We start from the raw sequence: 15636 nt of genomic DNA, 5'->3' as shown, positions 1-15636 counted from the left end.
CAATAGCAATAGGACTTAGACATATGCCACTTTATAGTGCTTTATAGCCCTCTTTAAGTGGTTTACAGAGTTAGCATTTTGTCCTCAAGAATCTGGGTCCTCATTTTACCGACCTCAGAAGGATGGAAGGCTAATTAAACTTTGAGCCAGTCAGGACTGAACTGCTGGCAGTTGGCAAAATTAGCCTGCCATACTGCATTCTAACCTCTGCACCACCACAACTCAGAGAGTCAGGACACGTGATAAAGGACCTGAAATGGAAGATTATAATGCAATCTGGACACTGAAGCAACATGTTTGCTTGACAAATTTCTCATTAAAATATATGTTTATTTATTTTGATTCCTTTTAATTTGCAAAAATATATTTTGTTTCTTTTTGATAGATCTATAAAAAGAGCAGTTAAACTAAATTTGCAGTTCTGAATTTATCCTCACTATCTTCAGAATTTTCACATGCAGAAAAGGTACAAACTGTTAAGAGCCAACATTGAAGCACATATTAAAACAATATACAATTCCTTTCTTGATGTGATCCCTTTTTAATTTTTTAAGCAAAGTGTAGAAATGGTAACTTGATATGAAATTGTAGGTGCCCACACACATCAAAGAAAATAATTCCAAAGTGCTTTGGAACACAGGACAACATCTCCCATTCATTAAAGCAGCAGCACCTTTTACTGAAGTTTTTATGGAGTAAGTTGTGCTTCTTTAATGAAAGGAGGTACTGTATTTGTGCAAATCCAGGTAATTTCTTCCTAATCATTTTTTAAGCATGCACGGCCCTAATATCAAAAATGCATTTCATTTTGCTTTTTTGTGAAACTGAATTTAGTTTTCTGTATTTTGGGGGGTTTGCTAAATTATAGCTATAGTCAGACTTTTACTGCAACAGATACATAAGGGACAGTCCAGACATTTATTTGATGTTGCTTTTAAGGCACATTCAGTAAGCGTGTATATTCAAAATTTCCCTTGGTCCAGGACAACTTTTAAGAGTTGAGGCTGTTTATCCAGGTAAGTGATTATGCAGTTTTCCAACGATATTCTTATCCTGCCCATAGACATCTACCGCATGTACTGTATGGATGCTCTGTACGCCAACATTATGTCCAGGGACGAACTGTTTATCAAGTGCATTACTGATTTTAGCTGATTTATTTTGTAAGTCGCACTCCCCAGAACAGCGAGTTTCTGTCATGTCTCTAATCCAGTCTTCTTTGAAGCTGGAAAACAAAGAAGAGGCATTCTTTTCATTTATTTAGAAAAAACAATAGCTTTGGTTTAATTTAGCTACAGTATTGCAATTTTGCCTGGCATCTGAAATTAAAAGTAAGACAGGTAAGAATGTAAAATACAAGTTAATATTTTTGTAACTTGAATAGTTACAAAACTATCCAACAATAGTTACATTAATTTACGTAAAACCAGTCTAAACACCAGATGTGTACTGTTTGACAAAAAAAAAGTATTTAGAAAAATGCAATCAACTGCAGTTAAGTGCATGTAGAAGTACTTAAAACCACAAACTTTATTCCCTGAAATGGCATAAAGCCAAGACATGTTTGACAATTTTAAAAATATTAACCAGTTTAATAATGAAACATGCCTTGATTTGTGCCAATAAAGATTTTTGTAGGGAAAGCAATTATATATATAATAAGCTTGTTAACTGTATTCCTGGATGAAACCAGAAGACTTAATTATTCATTTTTTCATTAAGATAATTTGGGTCTTGGAAATGATGAGAAAAAATTTCACTGCCGAATAAACAAGGAAGCCAAATGTTCTGCTATATGTGTCTGGGGACAGAGGAAATTCTAGGAAGTTTGGAAAATTAGCATGGATTATCGAACTCAGCACTCATGTTTCTGGAGAAAACTACAGGTAGTCCTGGACTTATGCTCATTTGTTCAGTGACTGTTCAAAGTTATGGCAGTGCTAAAAAAATGAATGTGTCACTAGTCTCTAAAATTCTGGCCATTGTAGCCCTCCTCCCAGGGTCACATGATCGCAATCTGGGTCCTCTGATGCCTAGCTTGCAAGTATGACATCTCCGATCACCATTTGTGACCTCCTCTGCTGGCTTCCCACAACAAAGTCAATGGGAAAGCCAGAAGGAAAGGTCAGAAGTTGCTCTGATAAGTCATTTCCACCTATAGCATCCTCCCATCGGTGTGCAACCTCTGCTGGCTCAGGGTTTCCCCAACTCATGTGGAGCATCCACTGGGCTTTCCAAACTCTCCCTCAACTTCCCTAGATTCATGCATGGCCTGTGCTGGGCCTGCCAAGTTATCTCGCTGATTTGCACGTTGGTTTGCTGGGCATCCAATGCTTAGTCTGTACTCGCACACGGCTTGCAGTGCAGCCTTCCCACAGCCTCCCCCACCCCTCTGCAATAGCCCCATACCTCCCGTAGCACGCCGATGTTCCCACGTGGGAGTTCTGCCATTTCCCATTTAATGTACCCAGGATCTTGGGGTTATGACGGCAACTGGGAAGTCTATTCTCAACTGCACTGTACACCAGCTTTGCAGGCTTCACACTGACTTTTACTGGAAAGAAACTTTTCCATAATCCACATCTACACAGCCTTCTTTATGGCACTTCCTTCACTTGGATACCTTGGAATTGTATTAATTTATTGTTTCTGACATTCAAACACCACTTTTGCAATGGTCTTGGGGAGAGCTGAAGCTATGCAAGAGCAATTACAGGAAATAATTCACTGGATAACCTTGTGTGTCTGACATTGTATTAATGGATTAATGACACCGGATAGAGTGCTGGATTTTCACAAAATAATAAAAGTCAAAAGTGAAACTGAAAGGGCAACGAGGGAGGAAAGGAATGTACAATATAATTTGAAGGGAAAGGTGAGATTGTCAGCTACATTTGTTTCTGATTCCTAGCTTCTGGATGGCATAGAAGATCATTTTCAATTTTAAGGTCTGGCAGAAGGCAATAGTAATTCAAACAGAAAGTTCCCTCGGTCACAAATTATTTTAAAAGCCTTTGGTGTTTCCAGCCACTGAATCTTCTATCTTTCTGTAACTGACTGTAGAATGTTGTTTTTCCAACTTTGCAACTTTCAGAGGTGTGGACTTCAACTCCTAGAACTCCTAGATCAGCATTAGGTTGCCAACTTCCCTAGAAAGTTCTTTGAAGTTTTATGTCAAAGAAACAGCAGATAATATTTTTGCCAGGGTAAAACAAAAGAAATTATTGAAATAATTACATGTTAGGCTTAAAGCACTGGTAGATATTGAGTAAATGTCATTAAAATCTGTACCTTAAAATCTCAATAAAACTCCATTTGTCTAAATCAAATTATCTTGACTCAGTTTGATTATTATAAGAATAAACCACAATTGTGAAGAGAGTGGGGACTGGGAAAAATCAATTATCCCTAGCAATGCTATTAAAACATCAATCACAATGTTTTTAATGGCAACAATTACTGAAGATTTCCCACATCTCACTTTTACAGAATTCCAAGGAAATCTCCTGAACAAATCATTTCTATCAGAATACTAATAATTTGATCAATTCAATAATGATCAAATTATTATTGGGGCCCACTATATTAAGAGTGATTTTTTATTATTTTTTTGCTGTAAACTTAGATAATTACACTCACATTGGTGGTTCTGGATCACCAGGTACTCATGATAGATGTTAAAAGAGTATTAACGTTTAGATTAAATATAGATTATTTTCTCCCATCTTTATTATTTGTGTAAATAATTCAAGGTAACAAACAAGCCTAATGCTCCTTCCTTTAATTTTCCCACAACAACCCTATGAGATGATCCATGTTGAGAGAGAGTGACTGGCCCAAAATCACTCAGCTGGCTTTTATGCGTAAAGTGAGACTAGGACTCATCTAGTTTCTAACCTGGTGGCTTAACCACTAGACCAGGGGTAGGCAACCTCAGCTGACTCAGGAATTCTGGGAGTTGAAGTCCATGAATCATAAAAGAGCCGAGGTTGCCTACCCCTGCACTTGACCAAAATTTTTATTTTTATTTATTTATTTTAATTCCATTTATATCCCGCCCTTCTCCGAAGACTCAGGGCAGCTTACAAGCTTAGCAGTAGCCTTCATTCTATGTATATGCCTGCTTATTAGGGCTTTCACACACACCCCAAGCGGCATTATTACAAAGTCAGCTTAATTGCCCCCAACAATCTGGGTCCTGGCTGTCTATGTTACCTGGAATAGAAGACTCTAATAGGAATTTGATCATATTGAGCAGATTTCTGGGGTTGGTACATTTTATGTATATTTCAACTCACTTTGGCTTTATTTTTATAACTATTTTCCTGAAAACTTCATTATTCTCTCGCAGGTGGCAACTTGGTCACAGATTGTGTGAAACTGGAAGGAGCGGCTCTGACATTGGTAGGATTTTGTCAGAAGTGGCAAAATAATCATAATGTGGATAATTTAATCTTAGTAGAGAAAGTAATGCATGAATCATCAGTGTTGAGAAATATAGTTAAACCTAATTCTTAGCTACAAAAATTAGAGAAAGTGGACTGACCAACACTGCTCATTTGATTATATCACATTCATTGTTTGGAAGAATACATTGAGGCGCATTAGATCCTGCAATATGCCAGCACTGAATTTTCACCTTTTATTTAGCTTACAGCAATCAAGCAGTCAAGCCCAGTTTTTGGAAGCATCTGTGAGGAATGTAAATTTGAAAGTACACTAGATAAGTGCTATAATTTCAACAGTAGGATGACTTCTTTGTACTTTTAAATTCTTAAGTATTTAGTTTATAGGGAATGTATCAAAGCAGTTCAGCAAGGGGTACATGATAAGACTACAGGTTGGGCCTTTTATTCCTACAAATGCATACGAATAACTATATTTAAATGGAGAGCTCACTTGTAGGATTAGCAGTATACTTTGACTGTTTGGTGTCTGTAGTTTTGGTCTTATTTTGCATTGCTCTTTTTTAAAAAAATAAAAATAAAAAAATAAAAATAAAAATACAGAGCATTCAAAAAAATCCCCTTAATTTACTTTTGTTATTTATTATTGCTTTTTGCCAGAAGGGATAATAATGTTAATAGCTCTGGCAATAAAAAGATGCCCGCACAGTTAAGACATTATTAGTGTGGTCATATATTTCCTGACAGATGTTAAAAATGGCTTTGCAAATAAATTTCTTCGAAAAGGGAGTGGAACAAAAATTCTTGTTCCAAAATATACATTTTAGTGGCAGTAATAGATTCTTTATGAGAAAATCATACACAAGGGAACACATTGTTTGCAACAGCATAATAGTATACAAAGAAAACAGAATTACATCGCATTACATATTGTTTGACTCCGTTGTCTGAACCAAAAGGAAATTACTTAGACTCAAGTGAGCAAATGCACAACTTGAATATGATTGATTTATTTATCGTTTAATTCAAAATAGTTTTATGCTACTCTATATCCAAAAAAAATCAAGGGGGTATACAAAGTGTAATTAAAACAAGTCCTAATAAAGTGGTCTCCCTATTATATAGTCCTTCTGCCTGTATATGATTTCAGCTCATTTTAGAAACAGGCATAGATCTTTGCTATGTTATCTTCAACTGTCATATTCCATACTGGTTGTACATGAACCTAGAAGGATTTCCTTTCTTCATTCTCCTTGTGTTTTGAAACCTACGGTACATTCCTCTCACTGACAATTGGTACAATGCAAAATAGTGAAGTAATTATTTAGATGCTTCAGATTCTCTCTATTGTTTTTTCTCTCTAAGATGTCCAGCGACATATTGGAGTTGGACAGACTCCCTTAATAAAAAAAAATAGTAGCAATACACCAGGGGTGTCAAACTCAATTTCATTGAGGGCCGCATCAGCATTGTGGTTGCCCTCAAGGGGCCAGGTGGGTATGGCCAGGGTGGGCGTGGTGTACCGGGTGGGCGTGGCTAGAGTGCATATGGCCTACTGGGTGGATATGGCCATCAAGGGTGCCTATGGGGGCCTGGGCAGGAGTGGGACAGATCTAAGGGTCTCTGGCAGGAGGAGGGTCTCTGGGCCAGGGCCAAGGCAGTGGGGGCCGTTCCCTCACTGTTTCCAGGATGGCTTCGCGAGCCACATGAAACCACTTCGCGGGCCGGATCCAGCTCCCGGGCCTTGTTTTTGACATATCTGCAATACACAAAGCACTGAAGGGATAAAAGTACCATATGTCAATTCTATGATTTACCCAAGTCTCCTATCTACTTACTTGAATACTGAAGTCATGCAAACACGGGAAACTCCATTATATTGATGCATTCTGCTTCTAATCAAGTACTGTTAATACTTTCTGGTCTTTTAAACAAATATGTTTCCCACTCCCCTGAGCTCTCTATGGCCTCAAGACTATGCCTGTCCAGAGGAACAGGTGCTGACAGAATTTTTAAATAGTCAAATGACAGAAATATGATTGCCCTACAACCTGAAAAAGGAAGTGTTAATTGAGGATTAAGAGAAAACAACAACAACAAGCTGCTAATTCACAAAAATAAGATTGAGGCTTAACAAATGCCAGAGCACAGAAAACAAAAGGCAGAAGAAAGAATTCCTTTATATTAGAAAATGGAGGGTACATCAGAGTAGTATATCTTATTGTATACCTTTCCCATTAATGTTTCTGTTTAAAATTCCAACTACTTGAATATAATATTAGGACATGTTTCATTAAGATTTTTAATGTGTCCTCCATTCCTAAATATGAAAACCTTAAAGCCTATATAGAACTCGTAAAGCAGAGTTGGTCCCTTCAGTCTAACATCTGCAATCACTAGATTATTTCCCAGTTATGCCACTGAAATTGGGGGACAAAACCAACAATTTTCAACTGTGTGATTTTCGTACTGTTTTTAGTTTCACAAAAATACAGAATAAATATGGACTTTCCCTGTGAGATTAATTTCCAGCCCAGTTTCCCAACTACCCATAAAAATGCAAAACGGGGCTAATGTTCTCAGCCCTGGTTATTGCCTGTATAGACTTCAGCATCTGGAAAAAAATTTCCTATATATTTAAATGAAAAGTTTCTCCTATCTTAAAGGATCACCATATAATAAATCTAAGCAGCCCCAATAATAGGCATCCTAGATACAGTCTATTATTAGTGATATTCACACTGAAGGGGAATGATGGAAGTTGTGCTTAAAAAGTCTGGAGGTCACCAGATTGGGGACAGATAAATTAAATCTATAAATCCAATAAGATCTGGCAGGCATCCAGCTCCAAAGCCCATTAGTAAAACTGCTTATACATCCTTGTATATGAGCCCCTGTATCTAGATCAACATTCTTTTTTAAGTCCAAGATTCCTGGCTTTCCAGCAAGCCTGGGGGACATTGATTTGTTTGTGGTATCTGTTTTATATGTGGCATAACTAGTTGCAACATATTGCTGTTAATTGGTTGCTATTGCTGTTTTTCTTTTATTGTTTTAAAATTTTTATTACTTGCATTCCTTCAAGAATAGTGTATAAGTTAAATAAATGAATGACTGAAGATGTGGGAAAAGAAGGGAGGATGGGATGGAAGAGAATAACTGTGATATCTGATGCCTCAAGATGTGGTGATGAATAGTAATTTAAATGTGTCTAAAAAGACCAGAAAAATCAGCAAAAATATGTCAATGGCTGCAATTCTATATGCTAATTCCGAAACTACATTATGCTCAAAAGGACTGCTCAGCAGATGGTAGTTATAGAATTCCTCTTAGTCAATAGGACACAATAAAGCTTTCAAATATAGAGACAATAAACCGATTCCAGGGTGGGATGAACAGCAGGAAAGACAGACTGTTTTGGAAAACAGCTGTAAGAGTGTAACAACCGTATAAGCAGGATCTTAGAATTAGCAAAGCCAGTGCCTTTTATTTGGGGCCTTGCCTTGAATGTAGAACGTTCTAATAGTCTACAATACACTGTAAGTTTAGATCAATATTGTTCAACCTTGAGAACTTTAAGATATAGGGACCTCAACTCCCACAGTTTAGAGTGGATATCTCACTGACAAGGTGAAATAACAGAAGCAGTTAATTTTCTGAGGAACAGAACAGTGAATTTTATGATGTCAAATGCCACTTATTCAAATATGCAGTGTTACTAGATTTTGCAGTGCTTTTATCAATAAAACATACCTATATTGTGACTGAAGTTTTTGTTTACTGGAGCCTGATGATTACCGGGTAGCTATAAACTTTACTTTCTTGTATGCTTTAGATCTTTACTGCAAAGTAAATATATTAACGCAATTTCACACTTTTGATGAAGCACTTCCTTTTTCAGGTATATTTGTGGCAGAAAAAAATATACTGTAGCACCTTAACAGGTGGTTAAAGCCCTAGATGAGTCTACTGAAATAGAAAAGCCTCTGAATTTAGTGGTTTTATTTTCAAGTCAGCTAGTCAAGATTTGCACCTTGAATTGCTTTATTTGTAAGCTCCCACAGGCAATAACCCATTTCATGTCAAATGTTTATTCTTTCCCTTCCTAATGGCAATTTTCCTGAAGGCTCAGTTTCTTTTCTTTAAATCCTCCACTTTCCTCACTACGACCCCCCAGCTAAAAGTAGCCTGATTTAACCTTTTAAAGATTCCCATAATATATAATATTTCAGTCTTTCAGAGATACCAACATCTAAAAATAACCTGCAAATACTTAGGCTGGAACACCCCAAATAGCAGCTCTACCAACCAATCAAAATATTTTTCTTTGCTACTGGTATGTAGCAGCTGTGCAACCAATCCTCAAAAGACAGACTCTCATACTTAATGAAACCCATCGGCTTTTTGCAGTTCAACCAGCAATTAGATTACCTAACCAGTGACATTTTCCTATTACAATTTCAGTTAGATAAACTAGCAACAGCCTTCACCAAAATTCTTTAACTTTTTAAATGAGGCAATGCATAGATTTAGAAAAATCAAACATTTATTTTTCAATCCACATACCAGAAACTCATCTGTAGCTCACCTACTGCACATTTGGGTGGATGCATCCACTGTGTATATTATGATGTTTCATAAATATAAGAAATTTCAGAGTGAAGATCCTGCAGCTCTTGAGCCACAGGTGACCTTTGGTTTAACTTCAAAATCCTCTTTCAGGAGGTCACTTTAGATCTCTGATAAGATTTGTCTCACCCTTCTCTGACAGGTGCTGTTTGATGGCGATAAAAGAGGTTATTTGTATGAGGAAAGAAATCTGTGTTGGGGAAGGAGAATTGGTGTCTTTAACCCTTTTTGTCCTGGACTCTCAATCACTGCTTGCTCCAACTCTATTGACCAATCACCATTTCAGGAATCCCAGGCAAAAAGGGAAGGTTGGAGACTGTTTGACAGTTATCTAGGCCTGCTAGGTGGACCAATGGTTTCTTGAAGAGGGGATGCATCATCATCTCCTTCAAGGCCAATAATACCACCTCCATCCTGAAGATGCATACACTATCATCCTGGTTAAGCTCCCAACACCTCCCTGGAGGCTTTCACCACTTAATAAGAACCAAAGTCCAAACCACAAGTGACTGCACATCATTCCTTAAAATGGACAGGCTCAAACTCATCCCAGATAATCCTGCAAGAAGGTTCTATTAGGCTATCTTCATCTACATCAGTCCTGAAGAGCATTAACCAAACCCAATACCACAACCCAGCAATTGCATTTTGATTCTCTTTGTTACAATAGTTCCTATCACTCTTCCTTACCACCCAGTTATTTCTCTGAAGATAATGATCTTTTTGTTTCAGTCCCCTCTTTAAACCTGCTATTTCTGAACAGGAGTTCAGGGAAGGCAGCACACTCCTGCTCTTTGTATTGTTAGGTATGCCACCCACTTTCTTGGGTAACTCCTTAGCCCAGCAAGTAAGCTCATCCAGCCCAGCATCTCCAGGAAAGATTGACTTGACTTCTTCCTTTCTCCCCAGAAATCTTCCTTTGCACCACCTTTCCCTGAACAAGTGATGTCCCTACAAACTAGTGGGCATGTATGAATGCTGTCTCTTTACTTTCTGCCTTCTTTGCAGTGGACACAGTTTTAACATCACATCTTTAAGCCTCCTGCCCTTTCTACTATTGCAAGAGCCATTAAATCTGCATTCAAAACCACTGGAGGCGGTTCGGGTCTGGATGGGGAGGAACAGGCTTCGACTCAACCCTGACAAGACCAAGTGGCTGTGCGTACCGGCATCTCGGGATATTCAGGATATCCCATCTCTATGGGGGATGAGTTATTACCCCCCGTAGATAGGGCTCGCAACTTGGGAGTCCTCCTAGATTCACAGCTTTCTCTAGAAGACCACATAGTAGCTGTGACTAGGGGGGCCTTCGCCCAGGTTCACCTGGTGCGCCAGTTGTGGCCCTATCTAGACCGGGATGCCTTACGTACGGTCACTCACGCCCTTGTGACCTCTCGTCTGGACTACTGCAATGCTCTCTACATGGGGCTACCCTTGAAGACCACTCGGAGGCTCCAGCTGGTACAGAATGCAGCCGCGAGAGTTGTGTTGGGAGTTTCCCGACACTCCCATGTTACACCTCTGCTCCGCGAGCTGCATTGGCTTCCAGTTGTCTTCCGGGTGAGATTCAAGGTGTTGGTAATGACCTACAAAGCCCTACATGGCATGGGTCCGGAATACCTTGGGGAGCACCTGCGGCCGGCGTAAACTTCCCTCCGCCCAGTACGCTCCCACAGAGAGGGCCTCCTCAGGGTGCCACCGGTCAAAGAATGTCAACTGGTGGCCCCCAGGGGGAAGGCGTTCTCTGTGGGCGCGCCAGACTTATGGAACCATCTTCCGGTCGAGCTCCGGATGGCGCCTGACCTCCGCTCCTTCCGGCGCGATCTCAAAACCTACCATTTTGAACAAGCTGGCCTGGCCTGATGGGATGGGGTTGGGTTTTATTAACCTGTTTTAATCTATTTTAATGTGTGTTAACTTATTCATGGGCATTTGTTTAATCATTTTTTAATTTTTGTATCTTGTTTTTTAATATGTATTGCCCTGTTCACCGCCCTGAGTCCTTCGGGAGAAGGGCGGTATACAAATAAAATTAATAAATAATAAATAAATAAATAAAAGCTACTGACTTATTTGTTTGCTGGGATGCTCAGACTCTTTTGGCCTTTCATTGAACTGCTCACCTTTGGCACAAGGTCTTCCGAAGTGTTTAGTTTCTACTTTGGTTTTTCTGCCTATATAGTTGAACTCTGTATAGAGTTCCATTAGAGTCAATTGCTTCTAAAAATCGCCTATTCCCCCCTTCTCTGAACTCACTCCTTTGTCCCTCTCTCTTGAATGTACTGCATTCTTCATAGCCTATTATTAATTACTTCAGATCTCTGTGTTAGCTTTTACACTGCTGACTGGAATGAATGAATGTTAAGTGATTAGCCTCCTTTGTTTTTTAATAAAATGCATTGCTTCATTATTCATTATTATTTCATTCTTGGACTTCTTAACACTTCGGTTTGTTCCTGGCCTCCAGGGCACCCCTATTCATTAAACATCTTCACCAAAATCTAAGGAATCCTTAACATATTGACATCTAAAGGTGGCCAAATCACATAGTATTAAAAAGGAGGGCAAGTATTTGAGAAAAAGGGTTTAAATTCATTTCTTACAGCAATGCTTAAAGAAGGAAGAGCATATAGAAGAAATAATCCATGTAATAAGTTTTTATGGGCCTGAAAAACATATTTCTGCTCTGAGCAGACAGGATTTCAATTGCAAAGCATTTAAGCTATTGATGCATTTGTCCCCATGTTGGGAAAAAAAGCCACTGCTTTGTAGGATGCTGTAAAAAAGGCATCATTCAAGTAGTGGAAAAGAAACTTTCATCTATTTGTTAATTAGGATAAATGTGAGGAGTGGTTAATGTTTAAAGTTGACAGCTTCTTTCTTTTCAGGATAATAACAGAAGGAATTGCCCTTGGTGGACACAAGCTTGGCACAGGTTTCCAGACAATTTAGCTATTTGGCATATTGTCTTAGCTTAGAGAGGCATAACCGTGTTAAAAAAAATAGCAGTTGTTATGTAAGGACAGGAATCTAGGAAATGCAAAAATGACATCTAATTTATTGTCTTCCAATTGCATTTCTTACATTACCCATGATGGGCCTTTTTGAGATCGCTCTTACTCCAATCATTCCTCTTTACTGCCATGCTGTTAACAGCAATTTATGAGTTGGGATCATTTGACTCTTATCTAATTCATTATACAATATCCCTTAAGTGACACACAAAACTGGCATCTCATTTGTCAGCTTCAAGGTTCATCTTCCACATAATCCAGTGGACCAATTGCAATATATCATTTGATATAGAGAGAGTGCCAAATTCAGATCTTCAGTGTTACTGAAATAGATGTAGTAAAAAAAGAAATTGCATGTTGTTTGATTTGGTTTATGGGGCAAAAGCATCCTTAGGGCAGCTCATGAGACTGATTAATAAAACAAATCAGGCTAACCCTAAAGTTAAAGTGAAGGCCTCTACTTTAGCACCACTTTCTTCCTCGTTCTCTTGAGTTTAGTCAATTTCTCAGGCCCATCATAGCTTGGGGATTCTACTGAAACACACACACACCATCCTTTTTAATTGATTAAATGGCATGGCTCAAACCGGCTCAAAAATTAGGCCCCATGGTCCTGGGACCATCACACCATCCCTAAAACTTTCAGATTAAAGTAAGCAGGAAGCAACTAGCACACAGGATGGACATACGATGCTCCTTTGATGTGATACATTTTGTCACTGTTGCTATCAGACATCTGTTGTAGAAAGTAGCAATCATACAATAAGCAAAGTGATAGACAGCTCACTCACCCAGCTTCCCCTTAATATCTTAGGACTGGTTGTGGTGTCTTGTGGTCATGTGATTGTGATTTGTGATTTTTTAAAACCAGTTTCCAGCAGAAAGTGGCAAAAAACCTCACCCACTGGATATTATTCTGGATTTGCTTAATGGCATGGTTTGCTTAATGACTTGTGAATCACTTAATGGCTATCATTAAAAACAGTCATAAAATCGAGTCAGCTCACATGGTGACCCACTTAACAACCACTATGACTTATGATCAAAATTCTGGTCTCTGTTGTGGTCGCAAGCCAAGGAAAACCTATACTTGGAAAATTAAAAAATATCAATATCTCAGACCTTCTAGGAATTCTGAAAAGACAGCTGAAGAACTGCCTTGAGCTATAGTAACAATAATTTTGCAAGGTATCACTACCAGGCAAAAATGGAGAATAATAAAGATATCTATTATTACTAAAATGTGCGTAGAAAGGTACATTATAAACCAGATAATAAAGGTAAAGTGTAGAACAATAGTTTCTCTGCCCCTTGGGAAGGTCCTAAATCCAATCCCTGGCAGCCTGAATTGATAGGAATAAGAAAGACCGGTGTTGGCTGGTCAGCAGAGACAAGGCTGGGTTAGATGGACAAAGAGCGAGAGATGGTATAAAACAGTTTCCTATAGAGCGAAAGTGGTATTAATGAGGCCATAAGGAGATTCCTTTGTCCTTCTACAAGGGCAATTTCTGGCCCAGTGGTGGGTAGACTGGAAACTGCAGCAGGAATAATTGAACGCTGGAAGTCTTCCAGCTGATCTAGTACAAGGCAGTACTAACTAATGGGGTGCATAGGAGTGGCTTCTTAGGGAGACTTGGATAGCCATACAGCAGGAGCAGAAGATTATTATATTATCTGCTCTGACCTTTGCAAGTTACTGCAAGGCGCAGCAGCCATTTTACGCTTAGCTTTCTTTCTATCACTAGCAGTGAAAAACTCCAGTGATACTTTCACAAATTAAGGGTTGGAGGTGCCGCAGTAAGAATTTTTCCCATTATCAGAAACAAGATGGAGCAGCTAATGCAACTCAGCATTGTGCAGTTTTAAACAGATTTATCTTCCAAAGAGACAAAGTGGCACAAAATAGTTGCAGACTAAATTCTTGCAAATTTTGTCCTGTTACTTTTTCATTCCTATATGAATGGGGGGGAAATTGCACCTGCATTATATTTGGATTCTATAAATAAAGGGAATAATATTGATTAAATTGCTATTTAACCAAGATTATTCCCTTTATTTAGAGAATAAATAAAGTAGGTTTTAGTTTCCCAGCAAAATTGCAGCAGTGAAGTAATTCCTTAATTTATATTTAGGATTTTAAAAAAATAAATAAATAAATGGAATCGTTTTACCATTTGTGAGACTTTTTACTTAGACTTTTTACAAATACCCTACAAACGGCCTACAATGGCTTTCAAAGGTAAATAATCAGATGACTTAGTTTAGGGCTAAACATTACATTTACATTTAATGCATATCTTGCAGCATTTTACCATTTTAAAAGTATAATTAAAGATAAGAGAGATATAGGTTTTCTGTACTATTACAGAATGATGGGAGCTGATACACACTCCTGGGTGTGTTAGTGAAAAACACTAAAGCTGATAATGTCAAGTTGGATTATTTTCTCCCCCATCACCCAAATAAATCTGATGAATTGGTCCCTATTCCTATTTGATGCCATGATGGTTCATCTTTGCTATGCATGGAACAACTTCTTGGTCCACAATCACATACCCTGCAGGAGAACTAACCATCAACTGGCTGTTACCACAGATAAATAAAGAGGCTGAATATGTTCTGTGTTGGTTGTTCTCCATTTCTTCCATTCCTGGAAGGATGGAATTAAATGTGGAAGATGAACTAACATGCCATGCACTGAGCATAATGTGCAGCTTGATTCTTGATCTGCAGTGACTGGAGATGCAGTTTAACTTTTATAGCTTATGTAGCATTATCATAAATAAAATTGCACAGTATAACTACAGTGGTGCATATTAAATTAGAGGAGGGAATGCAGAGAAGGCCTGAAGGAGCAACGCTGAGAATGATCTAGAGGTTCATTTCACAATATGTTTTTTTTCACAACAGAGCTTTGAATGATAGTCATTTTAGGCACTCTGCAAGATGGAGCTGTGCACAAAAATGACCAAGAGTGCTGAGATGTGCGTGATAAGTAGATTGTCCAGTCATCTGTAAAAACTGTTCGGGAAATGCAGCACAATACCAATTGATCTCTTCCTTACCTGCAGAAGCCTTGGTTGTCATATGCCACATTACTACCACCATCAGATTCCGCCTGGGTTTTAATATTTTTGTTGTTGTTGTTATTCCTGCCTTTCAAACCAAAGTAAGCTGCTTGCATGTTTTCTAGCTCTTCACTTCTGAGCTGGTACCAGAACTGCATATCCCTGTGAAAAGAGGCACTGTTTCCATCCATAGCAGATCACAGCAGATGTGTACTGTGCAAATGTGACTAATGTCAAACATCTGAAATAGCAGAACACATCAAGTCTCTGTCAGGACTGTCTTCCCGCTACACCAGCTCATGCTTCACCAGATGCTAGTCAGCTATAAGCAATGGGGGGAGGGACCTGCAGGGAGGTAAAGGGGAGGTTTGGATGAAGAAAATTGAAAATACTTTTCATGCCATTCCATGGGAGCCCCTGGCCGTTCCAAGGTCATGGAATGGCATATGAGATCATCCAGCTCGCCAAGATAGGGAGTGTTATTATTTGTTTGAATGTAATTGGATAGTTTAAGATAAC

At 38.6% G+C, this 15636-nt stretch overlaps 1 protein-coding gene across 1 annotated transcript in view; it reads right to left on the bottom strand.

Annotated features, from left to right (window-relative positions):
- Positions 1-15636, bottom strand: part of SUSD3 (sushi domain containing 3) — a 63091-nt gene continuing 47455 nt past the window's right edge. The window contains exons 4-5 of the mRNA XM_083351374.1: positions 15115-15279; positions 1-1225 (exon numbers count right to left, since the gene is read on the bottom strand). Of these exons, the coding sequence (XP_083207500.1) occupies positions 1009-1225; positions 15115-15279 (382 nt within the window). The 3' untranslated portion in view covers positions 1-1008. The remainder of the gene's footprint in view (positions 1226-15114; positions 15280-15636) is intronic.

The sequence above is a fragment of the Vipera ursinii genome (assembly GCF_947247035.1).
Source record: "Vipera ursinii genome assembly, chromosome: 2".
In the NCBI taxonomy this organism is placed as follows: domain Eukaryota; kingdom Metazoa; phylum Chordata; class Lepidosauria; order Squamata; family Viperidae; genus Vipera; species Vipera ursinii.
This window is presented reverse-complemented; position numbering and strand designations above follow the sequence as displayed.